This window comes from Epithele typhae (assembly GCF_022376455.1).
Source record: "Epithele typhae strain CBS 203.58 chromosome Unknown BXZ73scaffold_140, whole genome shotgun sequence".
In the NCBI taxonomy this organism is placed as follows: domain Eukaryota; kingdom Fungi; phylum Basidiomycota; class Agaricomycetes; order Polyporales; family Epitheliaceae; genus Epithele; species Epithele typhae.
Genome location: NW_025954331.1, coordinates 7,038 through 31,778, shown reverse-complemented (window position 1 = coordinate 31,778; position 24,741 = coordinate 7,038). Strand labels below are relative to the sequence as shown.

The 24,741-nt window shown below is 60.5% G+C and overlaps 6 protein-coding genes across 6 annotated transcripts; 3 read left to right on the top strand and 3 right to left on the bottom strand.

Moving 5' to 3' along the window:
* Positions 1-746: 746 nt before the first annotated feature.
* Positions 747-3,465, bottom strand: BXZ73DRAFT_108089 (long-chain-fatty-acid-CoA-ligase; the record flags this gene model as incomplete). Its single annotated transcript, XM_048017070.1, has 5 exons — positions 747-770; positions 846-1,232; positions 1,299-1,639; positions 1,695-2,602; positions 3,047-3,465. The coding sequence occupies 5 exons, from the start codon at positions 3,463-3,465 to the stop codon at positions 747-749; spliced, it is 2,079 nt and encodes a 692-aa protein (XP_047871368.1).
* A 3,688-nt stretch (positions 3,466-7,153) lies between these two features.
* BXZ73DRAFT_108088 (uncharacterized protein) lies at positions 7,154-8,836 on the top strand (the record flags this gene model as incomplete). Its single annotated transcript, XM_048017069.1, has 1 exon — positions 7,154-8,836. The coding sequence occupies one exon, from the start codon at positions 7,154-7,156 to the stop codon at positions 8,834-8,836; it is 1,683 nt and encodes a 560-aa protein (XP_047871367.1).
* A 574-nt stretch (positions 8,837-9,410) lies between these two features.
* On the top strand, positions 9,411-10,340 carry BXZ73DRAFT_108087 (uncharacterized protein; the record flags this gene model as incomplete). Its single annotated transcript, XM_048017068.1, has 1 exon — positions 9,411-10,340. The coding sequence occupies one exon, from the start codon at positions 9,411-9,413 to the stop codon at positions 10,338-10,340; it is 930 nt and encodes a 309-aa protein (XP_047871366.1).
* A 705-nt stretch (positions 10,341-11,045) lies between these two features.
* BXZ73DRAFT_82854 (uncharacterized protein) lies at positions 11,046-12,422 on the bottom strand (the record flags this gene model as incomplete). The annotated part of the gene is made up of 7 exons (XM_048023798.1): positions 11,046-11,210; positions 11,279-11,532; positions 11,592-11,792; positions 11,845-11,982; positions 12,036-12,175; positions 12,233-12,325; positions 12,379-12,422. The coding sequence occupies 7 exons, from the start codon at positions 12,420-12,422 to the stop codon at positions 11,046-11,048; spliced, it is 1,035 nt and encodes a 344-aa protein (XP_047871365.1).
* Positions 12,423-15,794: 3,372 nt separating this feature from the next.
* BXZ73DRAFT_108085 (aspartic peptidase domain-containing protein) lies at positions 15,795-17,586 on the top strand (the record flags this gene model as incomplete). The annotated part of the gene is made up of 4 exons (XM_048017067.1): positions 15,795-16,020; positions 16,077-16,256; positions 16,313-16,883; positions 16,941-17,586. The coding sequence occupies 4 exons, from the start codon at positions 15,795-15,797 to the stop codon at positions 17,584-17,586; spliced, it is 1,623 nt and encodes a 540-aa protein (XP_047871364.1).
* Positions 17,587-18,172: 586 nt separating this feature from the next.
* Positions 18,173-19,391, bottom strand: BXZ73DRAFT_108084 (uncharacterized protein; the record flags this gene model as incomplete). Its single annotated transcript, XM_048017066.1, has 5 exons — positions 18,173-18,574; positions 18,640-18,702; positions 18,756-18,917; positions 18,976-19,128; positions 19,179-19,391. 5 exons carry the CDS (start codon positions 19,389-19,391, stop codon positions 18,173-18,175), a joined length of 993 nt encoding a protein of 330 aa, XP_047871363.1.
* Positions 19,392-24,741: the final 5,350 nt, after the last annotated feature.

The following is a 24,741-nucleotide window of genomic DNA, read 5'->3' as shown; positions in this document are numbered from 1 at the left end:
ACGAGCACGTCAGTCGCCGGTCACCGTGACGTGCGCGAGGGTGGGGAAGACGCGGAGCAGGCGGACAAGTCGTGAATGTCCATCGCGTACACGGAGGCGAACGACGTCGGGGAGCGGGTGCCAGAACCACCCCCGTTTGGTCTCGGCAGGTATATGTCGTAGGCTTGCCTGAAGGAGAAGAGGAGCGTGAACGCAGGTTGCGACGCCCTCAGCGGTTCTAGTGATGAAGCGAAGGTCAATGGGTAGGCCATCCGGTGTGCGGGCGAAGATCAGCGACTAGAATCGTGTCTCGAACTGGCACTGTCCCACACCAGTGTTGAACGCGGGACATATATCTGGTAACGTCGCTAGGCCAGCGGGACACAGAGGGGCGATGGAAGGATTGTCAAGTCGCGCGAAAACGTAGCTAGGAATCGCTTACATAATGAGCCTCGGCATGCATCATCGCACGGATTCAACTCCGACGGAATCATAACAAGCACGACGCACCGAGCCCGGTGCGCCGAGGTATATTAGTCGTACAACGCGGAAAGGTACAGTATAACAGGCATACAGCAAGGGAAAAGCGCGAGTCGGTAGCGGATCCACGAGACGAATGGAGAAGAGAGGCAATCACAGAGATCCAAGAACGACGACAGAGGGGAGCCAGGACAGTCCTCCCGATATGCAGAGCGGAAGCGCGGGTCTACGGAACTCTATGTAGGAGCACCGAACGAGCGGGGCCAACGGAGAGCAACGAGGCAAACTCAGTCCTCGATCCTGTACACCTTCTGTGTAAAAAAAGAACGCGCAGGCGTCAGCACACCGCGCACGGGCGCAAAGGGAAAGGGAAGATGGCGACGGACCTCGATCTCCTTCTCGAACGCCTGCGCGACCTTCTTCCGCTGCACCTTCTGCGCCGCAGTCACGAGCCCGCTCTCCGGCGTCCACTCTTCGGGCGTGAGGACGACGGTCTGGAGGAGCTCGAGCGGTTTGAAACTGTTCTTCTTCCCGACCGCGTTGCACTCCTTCAGCACGAGGTCCGCGACGGCGCGGACCGCGCACAGATCAGCGAGCGAGCCCGAAGCGTCGACGCCCTTCAGGTTTGCGGCCTCGAGCGCGTGCCGGAGGTTCTCCGCGTGTGGGATGATGATGGCCATCGGTTGCTTCGCGGCTGGGTTCGCGTGCACGCAGATGTTCGACACCACGTTGCACGACTTGTAGATTGACTCGAGACGCTCGAGTGCGATGTACTGCGAATGCGAGACAGTCAGCGGACCCGGCGCGGGTGAGAGTAAGAATCGATCGGGCGGGCGCACCTCACCACCCTGGAGCTTCACCAGGTTCTTGATGCGGTCGACCAAGCTGAGCGTGCCGTCCGCGTTCCACTGGCCAACGTCGCCCGTGCGCAGGAAGCCGTCCTTCGTGAAGATCGTCTCGTCCTCGTTCAGGTCGGGGCGCTTGTAGTACCCTTGCGTGACTGACGGCCCACGAATGCAGACCTCGCCCCGTGCTGGCTTGTCCGTCGAGAGGTAGCCCGCCTCGGGCACGTCGAGCAGCCGAATCTCAATCGAGGGCACGGGCAGGCCGACGTTGTTGTACTGCAACAGCTCGGGCGGGAGGATCGCACACATACCGCACGACTCGGTCATGCCGTAGCCTGAGTGAACGCGCTGTGTGAGAAATGCGCCGAGAATACAACGCGACAGACGTACCCTGCAGGACAGTGACAAGCGCGATCGACAAGAACTCTTGAGTCTCGGCGCTCAGCGCGGCACCACCCGACAGCGCGAGCCTGAGCTTCCCACCGGTTGCCTGCTTGATCTGGTTGAAGACAGCCATGTCCGCGACCTGGGCAAGCCCGGGTACGTTCGCCTTCTTGAGCGAGTACGCGCCGGAGAACACGCTCTTGCGCAGCGTGCCAGACCCACTGATGCGCGCCATGATACCCTTGCGAATCATCTCCCATACTTGCGGAACCCCGATCATGATCGAGGGCTTCAGCGCGCGGATGTCGCCGACGCACTTGCGGACTGACGCGTCGGTGAGGGTCTTCACGCGACCATAGCCGAAAGTCATGCCGACGAAGAAGAGGGTAAGCTCGACGACGAACTCGAGAATGTGGGAGAGGGGAAGGTAGGCAAGATATGTGTCATCAGAGCGAAGGTGTTGCTTGAGGAGCGTGTACACCGCGCCGACGGACGCGATGAGGTTGCGGTGGGTGATGATGACGCCCTTCGGAGGACCCGTGGTGCCGCTGGTGTACATGATACATGACACGTCTTCGGGCGCTGGCTGACGGTCCTTGAGGGTCTCGACGGTAGTGCCCTTGCCCATCTCACGAAGCTCGTCGATAGAGATGACCTGCATGTTTTCGCGTGCGGCCTTGATCTTGTCGACGAGCTCCTGTTTGGGCGTGCCGTCGTAGACGACGAGACGCAATGTGGGCACGTTGACGGCGACGTTGGCGACGACGGTGAGGAGTTCAGCGTTGGTGAACATCCCGACGCACCCTGGCTCATTGAGGGAGTGTTGCAGACCGGACTCGCCAAGGGTGTCGTACGCCGTCGCGATCGCGGTGCTGATGCAGTTGCAGCCGAAGGATATGACTTGCCAGTTCGGGCTGCAAGATCAACGTGAGCATATGGAGAACCAGGATGGACGGCACAGGTCGTCGTGGACAAATGAGACACGCGAGCGACGCCTGATGCTTGCACGCCGCGCTCGTTGCGACTCTGGTCTTCGCGCTGCCCACCATCGAGAGCACGGCAGCACGCCCCACTGCGCGGAGACTGCAACGGAGGGAAAGACCGGCGGCATGACAAACGCGGGGCAGGCACGTAGGCTAACCCAGCCTATGACGCTCAAGGCTGCGCGATTGTGGCGCGGCCTCTTCCCCACAGTCCGCATGCCGCCCTAGCCCGGCACGCACACGTCGCCCGGACGGACGCTGCACGCGTAGCCCTCGGCCCCGTGCCCATGGCTCTCGACCGACATAGCCTCGACTGACGCCGCAGAAAGAGGGAAAGAACGCATATACGAGGGAGAAACGCGCACATGAACGCACCTGGTGGCAGCATAGATGTTGAAGATGTCCTCCTTGGTCACGCCGAGCTTGAGTAGCGCGCCGGCGACCTCGCGGGCGGCCTCCTGGACCTGGAGGAAGGAGATGTACTTGTAGTCGCTGAGGTGGAAGTACTTCCACGTCTTCGTCTCCGTCACGGGCGTGCCGCCGACGTTCTTTGTCACTTCCTTCTTCTCCTCGATAATGTCGACGATGTCGCGGGTGCCGTACGAGTCCTTGGTGCCGTGGGTGCGGGCGCCGTAGTCGAGGATGTCGACGACGGTGTCGATGCCGTCCATGGGCTTGGTGACGAGGGCGTCCTTGGTCATGCGGAGGCGGCGGATGCGGGCCATGCCGGGGGCGCTGTCCCCAAGCTCGACGGAGCCGGGGTTCCCGTAGATGCTCTTCGACGCTGAAGCCATGGCGGGGGTGGGGGGTGGAGGGACGAGGGAGGGACGAGAGACGAATAAGAGAGGAGGGAAGGAGGAGAGGGACGCGCGGACTTGCCAAAGCGTGACTTCATTCTCCGCTTCGGGTCGCGTGATTCGGGCTGCTGCTTGCCGGCTGTTTTACCTTCGGACTCTTCAAGTGGCTGCGAGTCTGCGACGCACAATGTGTCGGAGGAGGAGACGGGGGAGAAGGTCGCAGAGGGGATGCGGAGAGAGCTCTTTTATGACCCGTCTATGGTGCTTGGCCTCTGCGGCGTCTGCCACCAGGACAGACTAATGGGACACGTCCCGCGTCAGTCCCTGCCAGCCCAGAATGCCCAGAGCTTAAACTGCGCCCGTGCCCCAGAACGTGGTCTGCGCACTGCGAATGCTACTGTAAATAACAGTCGCGACGACGGGGCCTTTTCCCGCCGAGTAGTCTAGGCTAGTCTGCGTACCGACGGCGATCGCGGGATCGAATTCGTACGTTCCAGGAACGCTATTCTCTTTGCAGGTTCCCCTCAACCAGGGACTGGATTCCATACCAGAGCTTATGTGCCTCGTCCCAACCGTTCAAGGGATAAGTAGGACCGCTGCTCGCTTTCCAGCCCATGTCAATGATGCCAAAAGCGCAGCTCGACGATATCTATGAGCTCGAAGAGAAAACCCATGAGCTCAGGCTGTACTTTGGCAGTCGGAAAGAGGGGTCAGATTAGTATGACTCCGCTCCATTGACTCCTGTGTTATTGTGATTCTGATCGAAACCGTTCAATCCGTCCATTCGCGGTGACAGCCTGGCCGCGGCAAGGCGACAGTTCCGCCTGCCTCAAAATACTTTTGTTGCATTCTCTCTGGGCTTGGTTGGGCTCCGAGACTGAGGGGATTTGAGCCGTTCAACGTCCAATCAATGTTTTCGACCCGGAGGCTGGAAACGACCGATTAGTCAGCTATTCCCAGGCGTCGTTACATCGAGTCTCACTGATCATCTTGTCCTGCTCGCCCAGCTACATCCCTGTTTTCCACCGCCCGCGCTCATACATACCACGATCTCATGAACGCCGATCCACTGAAGACCGACCGCGTGGCACCCAACTCCTCGACCAAATTCCTCGAAAACTTCTTCTCGAAGATTTTCCGCCGGGATGCACTGTTGTCTATGTTCCCACTCCATCCCTGTTCCCGACCTGCCTCTTACGAAACGGGCGGGGCCTATGACTGGCTAGTCACTGCTGTTGGAATGTGACTGTTGTCTCAAACAAGCAATTCTGGACTCCGATCGTCGTTCACGCACGGACACGGCAGGTAATGGAGGCTCGACCCGATACTGTCTCCAGCTCTTCGACGGCCTACCAATAGCCCCTAACGGTCCCTTAACCACGTGTGCCGACCCGTTCCACACCGGAGCACACCGGCCACTTCCGCTCCGCCTTGAACGTAAGTATACACCGCACCGTGGGCGCTCCGCGTGGCCGCGAAGCTTGCTGCTCCCTCACTGCGCACGCTCAAGCTGAACAAGGTGACCACCGTCATGGTGCCACCTTTCATCCTGGAGGTCGTCCGTGAGCGCGCTCCACAGCAGAGCGGCATTGTTATCCTCGGAGATGGTAGTGGGTAAGTAGGCGGGCTGGCTCATTAAGTCCGGTGCGTCGAAGACCGCATCTGTGTCCTTGATCTCTAAGGCGGATAATGCGATGCAGTAGTCAGTTCTGGAGGACCCAGAAGACGCCGTAGCCGCGTAGTGTGACATGGTACAGCCGTTTGCATACGAACGCGGAATCGTGATTTCGCAATTTTCGGGAGACGCCCAGGCACCATGCGCAGATGTGACTCGCGCGTCACGCCTCGCGCATGCGCGTCGAGTCCTCCGCGCGATGCAACTATAGTACTCGCGCGTGTGCATTTTGAACCTCCAACTTGACGGCCTCCGCTGCAGCGCAAACTCCACAAGCTTCTCCGCAGCTTCGCCCATAGACACTTCTGGCCCACCGCGCTCTGCCGCCTCCGGTCTGGCTTCACTACCCCTTACCCGCTCGCGATCGACCTGCCCTCCGGTGCCAGGCGTGTCGCGTGCTCACTGTGTCGCGCAAAAAGGCGTGAGTCGAGTGCGCATCAATGTCTGCACATTCGAACGGTGGCTCGAACGGCGGCCTGCTCCCGTTCCTCCCGCACCTGGGACTCGCGGCTGCGAAGTTCGGGGAGGAGCATCGGCGCTGGTATGCCCAACAGGAGAATGACGACGCCAACGGGCCCGCGGCGAAGCCCGCCTCGCCTCCAACTAGAAGGGGCTCTCGTGCAAGTTCCGGAAGGCGGCGATGTGCGTGCGCGCGGTTATTTATGAACCAGAATTCGAAGGTGTTCGAGTGCATGCTTGTGCACGAGAACGGGAACAGAGACCAGGAGTGGGACCAGAGCTTGGACGTTGCGCTGGGGAAGCAGCTTGGTGGTTGGACTGTATGTGTATCATTGCACCATAAAACGACGATGACGAGGCCCTGGCTATAATGCATATGCGCCTCTGACACCTGCCCACTGGCCGCACGACTGCAACTTCTTCTCGAGACTCGGTGACCTCGCGTACGACCACCGTTCGGGAACGGCTTTGGCCTCTTCCGACCCACTTCGCCGACGCTCAGCACGCTGCGCCTTCACCGCTGCCGTGAATGCCCTGAAGTTGATCCACGGCCCTCCCACCGACGCCACCGTGTACGCCCACCGGAAGGTCTGCGGCGAAGGCAGCACCGGGGGCGTCTGCGCGCTCCCGGCCAGGCTCTCGCGCGCAGTTGCGTGAGTGTGGGGATAGTAGAACGCACACCACCCTGGGTGCCTATATACACAAAGCCCTCAGAGGTGTGCCCATCGGGGGCGGGGTCCAGGTCCACAACGGTGGGCGGGGTATGGCTTCGGGAGTCCTGCATGGTCGGGGAGGATATTTGCGTTGGCGGTGGGCTGGTGCCAGATGTTCTTGCGACGCGGCCGTCCGCGCGCGATACTTACCCACCTTGCGCAGGGCATCGCGGAGCTGCCGAAAGTCCCCTGCGTCAATGAGGATGGGGGCATTGCCGCTGATGGTGAATGCGTAGAGGCGTGCCAGGTTTGCGCGAGCGGTTTGAAGCCTCTGAGAGCGTGAGTAGAGTTTAGACGGTCGTCGCGCACACGCGCGCGAGCCGCATCGCAGAGGACAGTACTCGACGTGCACGCGCGTGGGATCATCATCCTGGGACGTGACGCACGAGTCACATCTGCGTATGGTGCCTGGGCGTCTCCCGAAAATTGAGAAATCACGATTCCGCGTTCGTATGCAAACGGCTGTATATAGTCAGACCGGAGGACTAAGAACTTAGCGCCTGTCCCGCGACATCGGGCCTCAACGCTTATGGGCAAAATCTTATCTTGGCGTGCCGCCACACCCTTGGCAAGGTCTTGGTCAGGGCTTGGCCCGCTTATGCTGGTGGACGCGTCCGGAGGGTCGCGGGCACCATGCGAACATGCGAATGAAAGATCGTTCAAAAGCGTCCACCCGAGACTACGCTCTTCCACAGTGCTCTCCTCAAACCGTTCAAACTCCAGCGAGCCACGTTCCGGTGAGGTTTCTATCACGAACGTCGTTGTCGCTCGTCTTGTCTTCGCTCGCTGAAGCGAAGTTGCACGTCGCCTCCAGATAGAACTCGTCACTGACAACGCCATGGATCCTGTCGACCGCTGTCCCATTGAAACCTTTACCAACATCTTACAACATGTCGTCCATCCTACCTCACAATCGGACGGCCCCCACAACCCTACAGGGTGGCTTCGTCTGCTCCTCGTATCCCGAGGGTGGAGGGACGTCGTCCTGAGCACGAAGTCGTTCTGGAGCACAATCTACGTACACGGAGAAAACGGAGAGAAGTGGCTCAAGCTGTGCCTGGATCGGGCCCATGGTGCTTCCCTCGAGATCAACATCGACTTCGCGAACATTGCTCAACTGGATCTTACGCTGCTGCTCCACTACGCCTCCGACATCAGATCATTGGCATTGAGCTCTTTGCTGAAGAAACGCCTCCCAGCAGTGAACACGTTCCTCGCTTCCGGCACTTTTTCCGCTTTGGAAGACCTCAGCGCACGGAGGGATCGGGAGAACATCCCGGTCTTGGCCCCGGGGGAGGTCCCGGATGTCGTTCACCTGGCCCTCAATAGGACAGCCATGCCGCGCCTGAAGACACTGCAATTGTACAACCTGGCGTACGTCGCGGATCCATCCGTCCTCGAACACCTGGAAAAACTCTGGCTTTTTCTCTGCTGGGAAACGGGCTCTTCTGCGAATTTCATGGAGACCCTACCCGCCATGAAGCGCCTCAAGTCCCTCTACGTCGCACGCTTCGGCGCTGCTGACCTCGTCCAACCTCCCTCGCATCCTATCACTTTGCCGTCACTCACCTGTCTCGAGATCCCCGGCTCGAACACCCTTGATCTCACCACAATCCTATCACATCTGCACCTTCCTTGCGCGACGCAGGTGATACTCAACTACATTACCGACGGCAGGATCGACGCCCAAGGCCACGAGGAGGACACCGGCCGGAACGCAGGCATCGGCGACGTCCTTCCCCGCCCCCGCACCAACGTGCTCCCGTTCCTGCCGCTGGTCACGGACGTCGCCCTCGCCTTCGAACGCGAGCGCTGCGAGTTCGCGGTGAGGACGGCCGGCGGCCCGCACTGCGCCAGCGTCGGGTACATGCCCGACACCACCGGGACGCTCCACGAGGTGCCGATCGACCCGGGGTTCCAGCTCCGCGACCTCATCGACGTCGCGCGCGACTGCCCCGCCGCGACGCGCCTCGATATCTCCGCCGCGCGCCGCGACTTCACGTGCCCCGCCGACGTCTGGCGCGCGCTCCTTGGCCACTTCCCGCTCCTCACCGAGCTCCGCTTCGAGGGGCACGGCTCGCTCGCGTCGCTGTGGTCCGCGCTCGACCCGAACGGCGACGGGGGCGGGTCGGCCCACGGCGCGCGCGACGCGGTCCTGTGCCCCGCGCTGCGCACCATCGCGCTGCGCGACTACACCGTCACCTGGAACCCGTGGGAGGAGGACGACGATGACGAGGACGACGAATACGACTTCAGGTTTGCCACCGAGCGGCTGCCCCGCATCGAGCTCTGCGTGGAGGCGTGCCGGGAGATGCTGGCTGGGCGGGCGGCGCGCGGTGTGCCTCTCGCCAGGTTCGAGTATGTCGCGGCACCGCGGACGAAGGAGCTGGACGAGTTCGAGACGGTGTATCGGGAGGATCACGCGGCTATGCTCGCGGAGCACGTCCCCGAGGTGTCGATCAGGACGATACATACGGAGGAGGAGGACACGGAGATGGAGGACGACGAGGGCGAGACGTAGAGAGAGAGAGAGATCGGTCGAGGGGCTACTAGGGTAGGTGATCGCACTCATGTAAGCGCCGCAAGCGTTGATTTCAATCTTATCTTATCTGACGCTTGATTCTAAACACGCCCACGTGACTGGTCGAATTCGAACTGGGCCACACCGAGGAGCACATAGCTCTGCTTTCCCCATCACCTTCATCATGCGCGGCACAGTGGCTGAACGCACCCCCACCAGCACCCCTTTCCTCCATCGAGTCCCGCAAGAGATCTTGGTTGAAATCCTACGACACATTATCGTTCCTCAACATGGATTCAGCCGAATCGTCTCGAACGACGAGCGGGATGAATTTCGCTGGCTTCCTCTGCTCACACTCTGTCGGCACTGGAACAACACCATCATCTCCAACAAGTGTTTCTGAACCACGATCGTCGCCCACGGACGCCACGCGCAAGAGTGGTGGACCCGATGCCTGAAGCGTTCCGGCGGCACTCCCATCGAGGTCGCCATCGTGATCCCTCACATTCCAGAGCGGTCTCAAGCCCTGTACCCAAGCTTTGCGTCTCTGCTCACCACGCTCCTTCCGCACGCCATGCGCCTCCGCTCTTTCGCGTTGGTCGCCTTCATCGACACATCGCACACCGCACCTCTGAACAACCTCTTCCTGAACGCCATCACATTCCCACAGTTGACCACCCTCTATCTGCGCTCGACGAGATGGGAATATCGTAAAATGAGCCGCGCTTCCCTCTCTCTCGACGCAGACCACCACCCTAATCTCTCGATGCTCTCTCTGAACCTGTCCTGGTTAGCACCCCAGGCCGCCTGTCTCGCGCAGCTGAAGACACTAACGATTGGATCTGGGTGCGACATTCACATGAAGCACGTCTTACGTATCCTCCGTCGCATTCCCGCCCTCGAGGCGTTCCACTTCAACAGCCGCTTCAAGGACATATCCGCCAGCGACTCGGATAGCGTCACGCTGGAGCACCTGCACACCATCGATCTCGAGCGGCAGGAAGCGAACGAGGCCGCCGCGCTCCTCGACCACCTCCGGCTCCCGCGCGTCCGGACGGTCAAAGTCCAAGCCTTCGACCTCGACGACACCAACCTCGAATTCCCTGTCTTCAACTCCGCGGGCTCCACGCTCTTGAAATACATCCCCTTCCTCTCCGCCGTCACCGACCTCCACCTGGTCTTCAACAGGGGCTGGCCGCGCCACCACCCTGAGCGCTTCTGCAGCGTGGCCGGGCGCACTGCGGACGGCGAGCGCGAGTTCAAGATCACCTTCAAGGTCGCGCTGTCCCACTTCCGCCAAGCGGCGAGGTTGCACACCGCCTTCCTCCGGTTTTTCGTGCACCTTCCCGCTGTCACCTCTCTGGACGTCACCGGCCGTCGTTGGTCCTTCGACGGACCTTCCTGGGCGGATATCCTGCGAAGCTTCCCCCGCCTCGCTACGGTGACCGTCGACGGCACGGAGCGGCCTGGTCCGCCCTGGGAGCTGGCCAAATTTGAAAACTAGATTCTGCTCGAGAACGGTGAGAGGCGATACACGGGGATTGTAAGGCAAGCTTGGTAGAAGGGATCGCAGGAGTGGTACCGGTGTCGGCGGCATCATGTACCCATTCGCGTCATCTAAATCTTATCATCATCTTCCGTATCTAATCTCCTGTGCAGATAAGATCGAGGATCTCAGCGCTTGCCGAACTTGTTCCCTTCCATCATGCTCATGCATGCTATCGTAATTGATAAACCGCTTTTTGGCACTGTTATTGTGGCAGAGAAAGAGACAGACTCCGAAGACGTATGGGCGGCAAGACTTCGGCGTCCTCGGTTGTACTTTTTGACTACGGTGCCGTGCATGAGAGTGACGAGGCAGGCGTGGACGAAGACTGGGGAGCTGTAGATGATACAAGATCCGATACATCATGATTCTGACCCTGAGGCGGCGCCGAGCACATCGCGCGAAGCAACGTCGCAAGCCGTAGAAGAAGGGGGCCAAAATCCACGGTGTCGGGATCACGCAGAGGATGAAGGGAGGGGAATAAACAATATCCTGGTATGATATTGGACGTGATGAGCGATCGAGTCCTTACATTTACATTAGTCATCAATTATAAGTCAGAGCCAAACCCGAACCTTCCACCTCCGGATCCACGAGGCCTGGTAAATAAGGCGAGCAGCGCGCGCGCGCGCCCGGGCCCGTAGACCGAGACCGAGATCGCGCTCAGACCATCGAGTGATCGGTCGTCGACGTGCGTGTGTTTCGCGAAGCGTGCAACGCGGCGGAGTTCGCGCTCTTCTTCCCCGACTCGAGGAACTGCGGGCCCTTGATGTCGTCGACCTCGACCATCTCGTGCGCCTCGACGTCGATGAAGATCTGCTGCGGCTGCTGCAGCGACGCGCGCGCGTCAGCGGCCCGACGTAAGGGGAGGAGGCCGAGACCTTGAGGGGACGTACGTGTGCGCTCGCGTTCGAGCGGAGCATGTTCACGCGCCCGGGCATCGGGTTCGCGCGCGCGCCGTCGTGCGAGTCGTCGCCCGTGCTGCCGTCCATCGCGCCGTGGCGGGTGATGAGCGAGGTGAGGAGGGAGATCGAGTAGAGCTTCGAGAGCGTGAAGTTGAAGACGAGGTGGAGCGCGGTCGGGACGACGAGGTAGACGATTAGATCTGTCAGCGCCCACAGGGCGGTGAGCAGACCGGTTTCGATCGTCACTGGTGTGCGGCAGAGGATCAGTGAGCGCGTGAGGGGCCGGAGCTGGAGTGCGACGTACAGCGGGTGATCTTGTTGATGAGTGTGTCGGTGAACTTCATCCCGGTCTTTCTCTTGCGGAGGTGGAGCACGAGGGTGGCCGTAATCGTGATGTCTGCAACAACGGCAGACGGAAGCCAGACGTTGACGATGGACTGGAACTTGGGGAAGTCGGGGATGTAAGGAACTTTGGTGACAGCAATCGACGTTCCGATGCCTCCCACTGAAGTACATCGGGGTGAGCATGGGTACGAAGGAGAGATCATGGCACGCACAGAGGGAGATGAACGCGCAGGTGTAGATGAAGCCGACGATCCACTTGTTCTTCGTGAGGACCTTGACGCGCCACGCAAAGAAAGACTGCACGAGGAAGGCGACGATGGCCGTGATGGCAGGGTCGCTGTGGAACTCTGCTGGTGGGTCAGCGCTGATGCCATCGGGACCGAAGAAGTGAGGCTCGACGCACCCCACTGTGTCACCAGCACCGCCTGGTAGTCACCGAAGTGCAAGACGAGCGGCTGGTACACGGATATGACGTCGAAGCAAGAGTTCAGGGTGTCACTGATGACCACTATGCCGACGAGGACCTTCATCCACTGCGGGTCGCTACGAAGTTCAAGCGTGTAGGCATACATGTGTACACGTTCGAGCGAGGGTGCTTACTTTTTGTAGGAGGTGAAATACAGGAACGCTTGAGTGGAGACGATGCCGTAGAGGAAAACGTCGAGGATGACGGCAATGAAGAACGGGCCGAAGCTACAGAAGAACCTTCGTGAGCCCGAACGTCATCTGGCACCAGCGAGACACACCTCGCAGGGACGTCGAGCGGCGGTGCCGTCACGTTGGTAGACATGGCGGTGATATCGTGTCTGCGACCAAGTGCAGTACGTTGAGGACTAGCGCTTATAGTGGAAGATAGTCGCGGAGGTGAAGAGGCCGGGAGGTGGTGAGGGCGGAGGTGAGAATATAGAGGAGGCTGAACCTCGAGGAGAGGACGAGTTTCGTCCGTCGTTCGCAGGCGGTATATGTAGCATATTCGACGCTCATGCCTGAGAACGCACCATCCCATCTCTGCGAGGTCGAGCCATGGCCCCATGATCGACGACAGCGCCGAGCGTACATGGTGCTGTTTGAAGCGCCTCCGATGCACACCCTGAGCGCTTGTGGAGTTGCCAGGTGCCCTTGCGCCACTGCGAGGGCTCCACGAGAGCTTTTCAGGCTTCTGGGAATGCGTTATAAGAAACCATACGGGTGAAAAGAGTGACGGCGTATGATGCGAAGAAAGGTGAAACCAGTGACGACATATCAGGCGAACGATACGCGAAGGCGTCTGAAAGGACAACAGATGGCAGATGGAAGAACAGACGTCTGTGCACGCCGATGGGCGGACACAGGCTCCGAAGGCGGCGCAATAGCTGTGGATCGAATTGAGCGAACACTACTTTGGGCGTACAGAAAAGCTTTTGATCGATCGAAATGGCAAAACATCTTCGGTACCGGGTTTCATTGACGTAGCGAGGGGACTCGAACTAAAAAGGGCGCTCAGTTGAAGTCGTCATTGTGATGGTCGGCGCGCCCCGAGTGAATATCGGGCCTGGAGTGGTTCTCGACTCGGGCGTTCCGTAGCAACCGAATTCCTGTTGGAGAAAGCATGTCAGCGTCAGTCCATAGGGCAACACGGAGAAGGCCGCGAAAAGACACTCCGCCGCGTTCATCCAACCAACCGCCAAGCAAGAACTACGTGGTCCCTTTGCCTCGGAAGACGACGACGATCGCGCGGCCCCTTCCAGTCCCGTGTGGCGTCGTTGCAATCGTCCTGGCCGCCGGCATTGCGAGCTGACGTATCGCATGCTTGGCCTGCAAGCTGGACTGCGCGGGGCCCGGTGTTCTCCACCGCGTGATCGTCGAAGCTCCTATGTTCAGTCCTCCAGCGCCCACTGCCACCCTCGAGACCTCGATGGAGCACCATCGCCACCAGCTCCAATGCCTCCAGCGCTGCCGGCGGCGACAGCGTGGGTGGTCCAACGACGCTGTGGTGACGCGCACCGCGCTACGGGCAGCGGGACAACAAGCTCCGACTGGCTTTTCGCGTCGAGCACGGGGATGCGCGCGTTCAGATGCGGGCGACGTCACGAGTCCAAGAGGATCCGAGCGTCAGGTGCGATGACCGGGCGCGGAGGCATCTGGAGTGGGTAAAGGATGGTGTCGGGATCCCGTGCACAAGGCAATGGTCGGGCTTTCTGGGCAGGATCGGGGGCAGAGGGCGGGCAGAGGGCGGGCGGTCGGGGCGCATCCGATATGCAGCGCGGCCGATAGGTTCAGACGAAGCAGCATCCAGGGTGGTAAAGGAAGCCGGGTGGAGAGTTTAAGGAACGTGGACGAACGACGCCCAGGGTTCTGCGAGATCGGCGAAACCGATCTATGTGGGATGATAGAGGATGAAGATCTCTTGCCGGCTGAAGGGGAACCGTCGGGGCGCGTCATGTGAAGGCGCCTCCAAAGGCTCTTCGAGGAGGACAGCAACGTAGCGGGCTGGATTATACAGTGGATAGGGCTGATGGATGCACGGTGGGGACGGTGCACTGGTGGAATGCCACCCTTGTTGTGTTGTTGATACAGAGGAGGCCGACCGCGCCCGCGTCTTGACAAGGTAGAATGGTGACCGCAATCTGACCCGGATGTCGGGCTCTCACCGGATTTAGTAAGGTGGATCTAGGTTTGTGTTGAGAGAACCGAGAGACGTGGTACGCTTGAACGGCGACGTACCTCGGGGGCAGAGTCCGATTGTGAACCAAGAGACTGATCTCGTCGGCGACACCAAACTGAGGAACCAACATGGGCAGGATCTCCGAAGACTGCACGGACTCGCGCGGGCAGGAAACGAGGGGGTAGCCGCAGGACCTTGGCGGGCGCGCGTGGCGCGCGTCCCTGGGCAAAGGGCGAGTGGTCTGGCCAGTGCCTCATGGTCTCGTCCGGGACGCGCGGCGGCCCTCGCCGTACGTGACTGGGGTATTGATGCCGGAGATGCCCTTGAACGAACACGCCTCGTCTTCGACACGCCTCGTCTGCATACTCGACGCCCACGAGGCGACGGCTTGCCCACGGACACGAGAACATCGATGTCGATTCGGGTGACTTGCCAGAGGAGGTCTAGCGATGTGCACCTGCTGCACAGGAGGTCGACTTCGGGCGGGGCGATGAGTTCTTGGAGTGTCCAGCCACAGGTATACCACGCGCTCTGGCCTTGGGCTTCGTTGTCCGAGACGTTGGCGAAGACTAGGGGCAGAAGAGCTCGGCGTGGCTAGGCAGCACAGGCGTCGATCCGGCGGGCTCGGCGGAGAGGCAGAAGCGACAAATCTTATCGCCCACGAATCGCGAGGGTGTTTTGGAGACGTATGTCAGCGCTGTATGGTTTGGACTTCCTGAAAGGACTGCTCACGAGGGCCCCAAACGTGTGCTAAGACGTCATAAGCGATCCTTCTCTAAGTGCACGAGTTCGGCTCAAAAACATACTTGACGTCCCAAAGGGCGGCGGCGTGAGTTGTTGGCGGTGTTCACTCACAGGCGGCTCCGTCAGGGACTTGCACGGGGTGGGGCGAGCTGGTTGGAGTGAGGAGCGACAGATGCTACGCAGGAGGCGATGAACATTGAAGGGCCACTGCAGTTTGCTGTTGCAAGGCGACGTTTTACGGCGGTCGTGCGGTGATTGCCGCGCGAGGGACCACCCCCATCAGCCGCCCAAAACAGTCGTGCGAAAACCACGGAATGATTCCAGTCTTCGACAATTGAATGTCCGACTCTTCCCCGCTTTGTCGCAGTCGCAACAGACGGTCCTGTTTGCCTCCGCAATTGCACGGTCGCTGCAGCTTTTCTGATCGCAGATGCGATCGTCGTGTCCAGCCCCTCCAGGAACATAGCGCCCCGGTATGTCACACAGCAATGTGTACTGAGGCTCGCTGCGTCTGCATGGTCATGGTTTCAGCGATAGCCTGTGAACGGCTGGAGCCGAGAGCAAGGAACGAGACTACTTTGCGGGGGCGCTGCATGGGAGTCGGAGACACGTCGTTCCATCATCGCCACCACCACGAGGACTCAGATCTCAAAGCAGCGCAACGGGCGCCGTCCGGCAGCACCCAAGACTCGCTTGGCACGAAAATCTTATAAGACATGCACAGGCGGCGACCCGCGAACCCGCCGTCTCTCATCTCCCTCCCTTTCTTTCGCCATGTTGCCTACTTCACTTCTGCAGCTTGCCCAGTTTCTTCTTCCTCTTTCAATCTCGGCGAGCGCCGCTCTTGCTGGCGACTCCTCACACGCCTCCCACTTCCGGGTGTCCACATATGGCTCGGGTGTGAGATATGCGGCTGCGAACGAGTCCGAAGGCAGTGGCAACGTTATTTCGACTGGCGACAACCTCGCTTATACCGTCAACATCACTCTGGGTGGAGTTGGTGGGGGCCAAAAACATCAGTGGTGTTGGTACATATCTAATCGTTTTCCTCCGAAGACTTCGTCGTGTTACTGGACACCGGGTCGTCTGATCTATGGGTGAACACCACTGGACGCGATCTCCAACTCACGAACACGACCGATCTCAAGGTTGACATTGGTTATGGAAAGGGTTCTCTCTCGGGCTATGTCGCATTCGCCGACATGACCCTCGGAGACTTCAAGATTCCCGGCCAAGGTGAGCATCGCGATACATATCTCTAGCGCATACTTGCTCAACCCGCCCGTCGCAAGCCTTTGTCGACCCTACGGAGCTCCACGACTTCTCATTGATAGGATTCGACGGTATCATGGGTATGGCGTTCGATTCCGCGTCGATCCACAACACTGTGTCACGTGCATGGGGACCCGAGGCTGCAAACCAGCTCGCTACGGCGCCCATCACCTCCCTTTTCGCCGACAACCCCACCGCGCCAAACAACTTCGACGTCCAGCTCGCGCGCTCCAGCACCCTCGAGGACGAAGCCGACGGCGTGTTTATCATCTCTGAACACGACAAAAACTTCCAGCCCGTCGCCCTCGCACCGAAGCTGCCGACCGTGAACACTGATCATTGGAGTATCGCCATGGACGCAATGCTCGTTAACGGCATCCCGTTCGCGTTTAACCAGTCACGCATCGAGGGTGTTCCCAACGGGAAGATCGCGGCCACCCTTGACACTGGCTTCTCGTTTCCGCCTCTCCCAGGACCCGCCGTGGACGCCATCTGTGACTCCACGATCCCAGGGGCGGTGTTCATCGGTGGCGGCGAAAACGTGTGGATGGTCCCTTGTGATGCGGCCACCAATCTCACCTTCGTCTTCGGGTAAGCAAACATCGCCCGTGCAGATCTCATTGATACTCACCACCCGTTCGTTCGCAGCGACCAAGAGTTCCCTATTCACCCGCTCGACCTTACTTTCCCCTACGTTTTCAACACGAACGGCATGAACGCGACGGTTTGCCTCAACACCTACCAGTACCTCACGCTCGACCCGAACAACTTCGTGGGCTTCGACATTATCCTCGGCGACGCCTTCCTCCGCAACGTCTACGCCTCCTTCGACTACTCCGACTTCTACCCCGGCAACAACACTGTCTCCTCGCCCTTCGTCCAGCTCCTCTCCACCACCAACACTTCCTCCATGTGGGACGAGTTCCACACGGAGCGCGCCGCGGCGCTCGCGGAGCTCCCGGCAGCCATCGACCCCGCGGTACTCCTCAAATACGCCACGGACACGTCCTCGCAGTCAAACGGCACCAGCGCCAACACCGTCGCCGGCGCCGCCGCGGCCAACAGCGACCCATCGGGTTCGAGCGACGACAGCTGGAGCAAGAAGTACGGCATGATCGCGCTCGTGCTCCTCGGCGCGAACCTCCTCATCGGCCTCGTTCTCCTCGGGGTCACGGTCACGATGTGCGTGCGCTCCGCGAAGGGCCGCCGGGAGGCGCGGTACCAGCCCGTGCGCTTCAAGGAGGCCGCCGGCGAGCCCGACTACGAGCGCGGCAGCCTCAAGTACAGCGACTGAACGGTGAGCGGCGTGCGGGTCGGAGCGGTGTGTTGTATACTTACTCGGGAGCGTCTCTGCACGGACTTTGCTATCATATCTACACCCTCTTTGTTGCTACATTTCGCATAATTTAATCATCGGTCTCCCTGCATCAGTAACCGCGCCCGCGCGCGGCGCCGCGCATACCTACGCCAAGTCCAGCACCGTCAGTGGTCACCGTCCCGTCGTTCGATTCCAGCGCGACCCGCCCTGCCTCGTCGTAGTCGAACGCGGTCCAGTGCGCGCCCTCCCGCCGCTGCACGAACAGCGTCCGCGCTCGTTTTCCCGCGCTCACGTCGGACGCATGTACGTCGAGCACGGTGAGGTGCATCGCGTGCGCCGCGCGCGGCTGGATCCAGAGCGCGGTGCCGGCGCGCCGCCATGAGGGAGGGTTGGACTCTCGCCTCCGGAGACGAGGAGGGAGGGGAACGAATCCGTGTCGGAATCACACAGTAAAGGGAGGGTGGGGCGCAAACAACATGCGCGTTTCTCCGTGCGATCGACAATCACCTTCTCACTGTAACGATCCCTGCACTACAACCCACCTCACCGAGCGCCGCACCCCTCACTCGGGCAATCTGACGAACTCCACCTTGTCCCAGAACCCCAAGTACCTCTCCGCGTCCTCCTCCGACAGCGGCGCGACGTCCGCGAGCGCCTTCAAGCACCCCACCGCTCCCGAGACGTCGAGCGCGCCCTCCGCCCCGCCCATCCGCGCGCTCTCGAGGAACGCGAGCAGACTGCGCGGCGTCGTGCCCGCTCCCATCGCCCGCGGCCGCGTCCGCCTCGACGCGCGCGCGCCACTCCGCGTACGGCACGAGCGGCACGCGGAGCCGCGCCGCCATCGGCGCGAAGACGGTATCCCAGGGCACTGGGCGCGGGGAGCGGAGGTGCAAGACGGGCGCTGGGCCCGCGTCATCTCGAGGAGCGCGGCCGCGGCGACGTCGACGGGGACCCAGGTCAGGTTCTGCGAGAGACCGGTGTGAGCTCGGGTGGGGGAGGGCGGAGAGGCTGGGAGACGGGCGCACGGACCTCGTCGCGGGAGGGCTGTATACAGCCAAGCTTCTGGCTGATGCGCACGAGCGCGGGGACCCACTCGGTCACCGTCCACCCGCGCGCTGGTCGCCGCTGACCTGGCCGACGCGCACCGACGTGGTGGAGAGGCCGGTTTGCTGCGAGGCGTGCCAGAGGAGCTGCTCCGCGACCCACTTGCTCTCGGAGTACCCAGCGCCAACGGCGAGTTCGGGAGGAGTTTCGATGAGCTCGGCCGCAGGAACGGCGGAGCTGTGGTCTGTGTGCCAATATGCCGACTTAGATAATATGTACCCTTCGGGGACATATTGGATGCAGGACTCCTGCGCTGCTCACGAATACCACGCGTGGCTTGTGTGAACGCGTCGAGCCAAGAGCGAAGTCAATGAGTCTGCGCGCTTCGACAATGAGAGGCTCGAAAGACGATAGAGAGACGTTGAAGTTCACGGTCCACCCATTGTGGATGATCTGGGTAGCGCTCATCCTGATCTGGATCCGTTTCAGTTAGCACTCTTGCAGCAGCTGAAGGTACGACCTACTTCATCATACTCCTCCAGAGTCAGGCCAAATGGCCGCCTTTTCTTCGTGAGGTCAACGATACGAAGGACTACCTTGCCAGATCGCAGCAAGGTTTCGTCCAAACCCGGCACTCTAAACACCTCTGCAGAGCGCGCCATAAGCTTCTCGTCCGAGTCGGACTCTCCGTGATTGCGAATGAGGGCGAACACGCACGCGACATCCAGCTGGCACATAAGGAGCTGCGCGAGGAGGTGCGAGCCGAGGGCAGAGGTGTCCGGCCGTCCCCGTCACGACCACCGTCTCCCTTGGGACAGAGTGGCCTTTCGTCATGTGGCCGTTCCCATTAATGTGTGGAACCGCCTCCTTCTCTAAGCTGTTTGACTGTAGCCCCGCGCTGCCAGTGTTTGTCGAGAAGCGCCCGCATGCGCGCGGCGGCCTCTTCTGTCTCTTGAGACGCGTTGGCGAGTTACACAGCGTCGGCGAACACGAGGGCGAAGAGGTAAGACGAGAGAGAGGCGACAGTGGGGGGGGGGGATATCGTAAAACGCCGCAGAGAGGGAGGGGAGCGCGGCGAGTCGTGATCGCTAATTATAAGCAGCAGCATTAGCGTAAGTACGAGTCTGATTTAGTCTGGTTTGGTAAGTCCCCCGCGCCTAAGCGAGCATTTATATATTAGTGCGAGAAGCTGCGATTATTGACCCTGAGGATGCTTCATTTCACGCATTGCACGCGACATGACAGGCCAGAATGAGTGCATTTTGTCCTATGTAACACATTGGTACACTACGGAGATCATGACCATATGCGCCGCTCCTCGATGCGCAGCCGTCCTATCTGTACAAGATACGCGCGAGGTGCAGGGAGGAGAGGTGACACACCTTTCACGCCGCAATGGGCGTGGCGCATCGCTACGAGACGGCCACCGCCGAGCATGCAGAACGGCGTCATTGTGGACCACACTCGAAGTCGTGGACCACGATGCTGTCTAATATCACGCAGATGGGCATAAGCTCGTTGACGTGTTACCAGACAGAAGCCGAGAGGACTCACTGCACCCGCGCCGCTGCCTCGGGATGTCGTACGCGTTCTCGACACCGATGGCGACCAAGGCACGAGGCCGAAGTGTACATGTGATGCCTCGGGTACATCTCTCGCGCGCTGGCGAGAAAAAAAGGGTTGTCCTTGACAAGTGCCAAGGTACTAGTCGCGGGACCGGCGAAACTTGTGAGGGCGCGCATGAATACGTTGCATGACACTCACTACAGCGGCGCAACGGCCGGGGGACGTGCGCGACTCTGTAGCCACTGATAGAGCCTCGCCGTCCGAGCTACGTGCTCGTCGTCCGCCTCCTGCCCGCTAGTCTGGACCGAGCGTGAACGCTGTCCCTGCTGGGCTCTTACCAAGTGGCGCGGGGTTCACCGGGCATCCAAGTGCTACGATTGCGGCCGTCGGGGGGCTTGCGTGCGTCACCGGCAAGGCCTTGCACACGGCACCGTGGGCTGGAGAGCCTTCGCGGACGCGAGTTCATCAAGTATGCACTGGTTGTTGGGCGATAACAGAACGTGTAAGCCTCAAGGCAGCTTTGGGGTGTGAAGGGGGACTTACCTCAATGCCGATAGAGAAGCCCTGGCAGTCGCTATCGACGCCGTGATGTCACTATGCCCGCCGCGGTAGTGAGTGTTCTTCTTGGACGAGCTATGACCGCCGATCTGTACTCTGTGCTACTTTCAAGGCCAGTCGCGCCTCCCGGCGTAGTGTGCATTGGTGATACCGGCACGCGAGATCTCTCACCGTGCGTTCTCCGCCCCTTCTCCGCTTCGCGAGGTCGCCTAGGTCAGTCGTGTTGCGGTACTTACGACTCTACTGGTCCCACTTGTCTCGCGACAATGGTAGTCGCGTTCCCTGTCGCTCCGCTCCATGTCTTTCTCCCAACGTCGAACGGCAGTGATGGTTCCTACAGTTGCGGCCGCATCAGGAAAAAGCGCACCGCGCGAGAGCCCCGGCCCGAACTCGGGATCGCACGCTTGTTGCCAGTGATGGCCGGGAGAGCGCTCGAGCTCTCGAGCGTAATGACTGATGATATCGAGGTCGCCCGAGCAGCGGCGAGCACCGCGGTGAGCTCGCGAGCACTCCAGAGTTGCAGCGGCTGCTCACTACACCTTGAGAGTCACGGCCGGCTCCTACCGAGCTCTCGCGTGTCTGAGTGACGCCACGAGAGGACAGTCGAGACGCCCTCAGCGGACGGGATACCTCAGGAATTCAGTAAAAATTGTGTAGAACATGCAGTCATTGGCTGCACCACTTATATAACATTAACAGAAGAACTCGGTACATTGTACATACATTCGGCGTAACTTGCGTAGCGCGAAGGCACACCAGTGGGAGCTTGCCGCCGCGCGCGAGGAGCACCGGCGGACCGCTGTGTTGCTCGAAACTCCCCCACAGAGCTCCGCGCCGCCCAGGTCTTCCTCACCTGTGCCGCGTGCGGACGGTGAGAGGGAGGAGCGAAGCTGGCCCTGTCCGCGTGAGGGCTAGGCCGAAGCGTCGTGGATGGTCTGGCGCGTGCGACGCGGTGGTTGAAGTCACATTCTAGGGCATCTATGCCCACAGCCTGTGCTCGATGTGCCGGGGTGGCGTGGTTGAAAGGAGCCTCGCGGTCTACACAAGTATAAGAACGCAAGGTATGCACGTTACCTTGTGTCCTTGCCCTTCGGTCCGAGTCTCCTCTCCACCACCCATTGCTGAATGCGTGTGCCGAACCTCAGGTGGTCGCCGGGTGCTGACGGTCCGAACGCACCTCCACCGGCTGCGCGAGGCTCCCGAGGACGGGGAGAGGGGTAAGGGTCGGGTTCGTGCACATGCTTGCCACAGTTCTCCACGCGTGCGGGGTGAAGGACAACGCGGACGCGCTCCGCCTCGAGCTCCGATGTGCGAATGCGGCCGCGCTCCAGACTCTTGTTCGCCTCTTGTTTGAGTTCCGGCGCGGCCCGACGGCCTAAGAGAGGGCTTCGCGCGAGAGGTCTCCATGGGCGCGCAGGAGGTGTTCGACTAGGAAGGAATGAATGGTGAGGGGCCGCGAAAGAGGATGTAGGGAAGCAAGTTCGAGACGGCGCACCTGGTGTTTTGCACGACGAGGCTTGGGTAGCCGTTCCGTCCAACTTCTCGGTAGTCTATGTGAGCGCACAGTTGGAAGGGGTTCAACGAGGCGGAAATGGAGGTGTAGGAGGACCCGAAAAGAGGAGGCAGGGAAACAAAAAAACAAAGTCGAGACAGCGCACTAGTCAGGGACTATCATGCGCGATACTCTCGTGTTAAAATGGTAGCTACTTCCCACGCACTGACCAGTCGCCCTGCGCGCGGACCTGTTGCGCTCTGCCAGCGCGCCATGGTCTCCAGTGGTCTCCATATCTTGCTCCTTCGTCGACTCCATGTGCGTGCATCTCTCGCCCGGTTTGCTCACTCTCCCGCATTCTGTGATTGTGAGTGAGTGAGCCTTCTGACATCTTAGTTCACACGCATCGTCTGACTACCCTTCTCCGCTCACGCCTGCGGCCCTCGAGGGCGGCGCACGTAGGAGTCCCGGAGTGCTTGGATCACTGGTCCAGTCTGACAAGAGGTGCGTGCACCTGCCGGTGTGGGCTCCAGACATCGCTTTCAACTGCGTCTTCCCCTTCCCCGTGCCCCTCGCGCGCGCCCAGCACCCGCGTCCTCGTCGTCCGTTCGTCGACTCCCGGCGCGTTCTGCGTCGGCGCGGACCTCGTCGAACGCGCGTCGATGTCCAAGGCGTAGGTGGACCAATTCCTGCTCGACCTCCGCCGCGCCCTCGGCACGCTTGAAGGCCTGCCCATGCCCACCCTCGCCACCATCGACGGCCCGCGCTCGGCGGCGGCCTCGAGCTCGGGCTCGCGTGCGACTTGCGCATCGCAGGTGAACGCCCGTGCTCCCGAGGCTTCGCTTGCGGACAGTCGCTCATCCGTCCACGCCCCAGGACACGCCGTGACGAAGATCGGGCCGCCCGAGGTCAGGCTCGGGATCGTCCCCGGCGCGGGCAGGACACAGCGGCTCACGCGCCTCCTGGGTCTCTCATCTTCGCCGCGCAGGAGGCGTTGAATACGGTGTGTCCTTTCCCATCTGTGCGCCGTCTGCCGGATCTCATTGTATCTACTATTTGGCAATAGCTTTACAGTCGTACGCGCGCGGTGTACCACTGCTCTCGAAGCCCACTGGGTGGGGAATGTTTGGATAGGGATGATGGTACGTCAAGGCTTTTATAAGCAGTAGGCCCAGACCTGACAGTTTTCATGTGTGTTGCGAGACCGTCAAGCTCTCCGTCACTCCACCTCTCCACCTGGCTCTTCTGGAGCCCCGTCTTTCGATGCTGGTGCTTGTGGTTTGCCCTGCGCATTATACTGTCCATTTTATCGTGAGTATTTCTCTTCTGCTGCGCACACACGGTGCCCACTGATAACTCTCCACGCTCGGCTCCGCACCCCAGTTCGCCAGCAGGACCGCATTCTCCTCCCCCTCGAGCGCAGTGGTAGCAAGGCCCCTCCCTCGGCACTCCGATTGCCAAGCACCGTTGACCGTCTCGCGCCTCTCCGCTCTCGTCTGCAGAGCTTGATGCACTCGCCGTGACGCGCCCACTGGGTGAGTGGGTGCTTGGTGCAGACCGCGTGGTCCGCCTCGATGACCTCGCCATTGTCGATTGGCAGACACGGTGGGTCGACACATGTATTGTAGATATAGAGAGCTGGACTGTATTATTACATATACTTGATCAATATATTTTCTTTCGATGCATATCTGGCAGCGGAGAGAAACAGACCCAGGATATGAGCAATATCGGGAGTGCGTCCCATGCCCAAGATGCCTCTCGAGCACTCTCGAGACGAAACTCGAGGCTGCTCCGGAGTGCTCGGCGAGCAGGCGGCTGTGTCTCCCGAGCGCCCGCGAGGCGCCCTGCCAAGCTCGCGTGCCTCGAGAGAAGGGGACTTGTCTCGCCGTGCTCGAACTGCTCTCGAGCCTCGGGAGCACTCCCGAGACAGGTCATTTTTTCCTGATGCGCGCCCCTTGTTCTGTTATTCGCGCGCGGCACATCGGCTGCGTGGAGGTCGACACAGAAGTTGACCATGGCTTGAAGATGACGGCTTCTTCGGTGATAAATGGCAATGCGGTAAGCGCTATAGCATCCCGCTTGAAAGATGGGAGTCGAGTAGGCGCGACGAGGTGTGATACAGCTTATTATTATTATTATTATTATTATTCTCATTCTATCCCTATGTGTCACATATGCGCGTGTAACTACACAGCTAAGAACGTATCCCGCATTCGTTGAGTACATGTGCTATGTAACGGGCCTGCGCCCATAGGCAGTTGCAGAAAGTCCAGCGGCCGCAGGCGCCGCGAATCGTTCAGACGACCGAATCGTGCCACGGCGGGATCGCCGTGAGCGCATATGGGATGGGGTAAGTGGGCTTGTCGGTTCCGTAGGACGGAGCGCCGGAGCGCGACGAGCACTCACTCGATGTGGAAGAGGAGGTGGGAGACACGGGGCGAGATGGATCGAGATGGGACCCCGCAGGC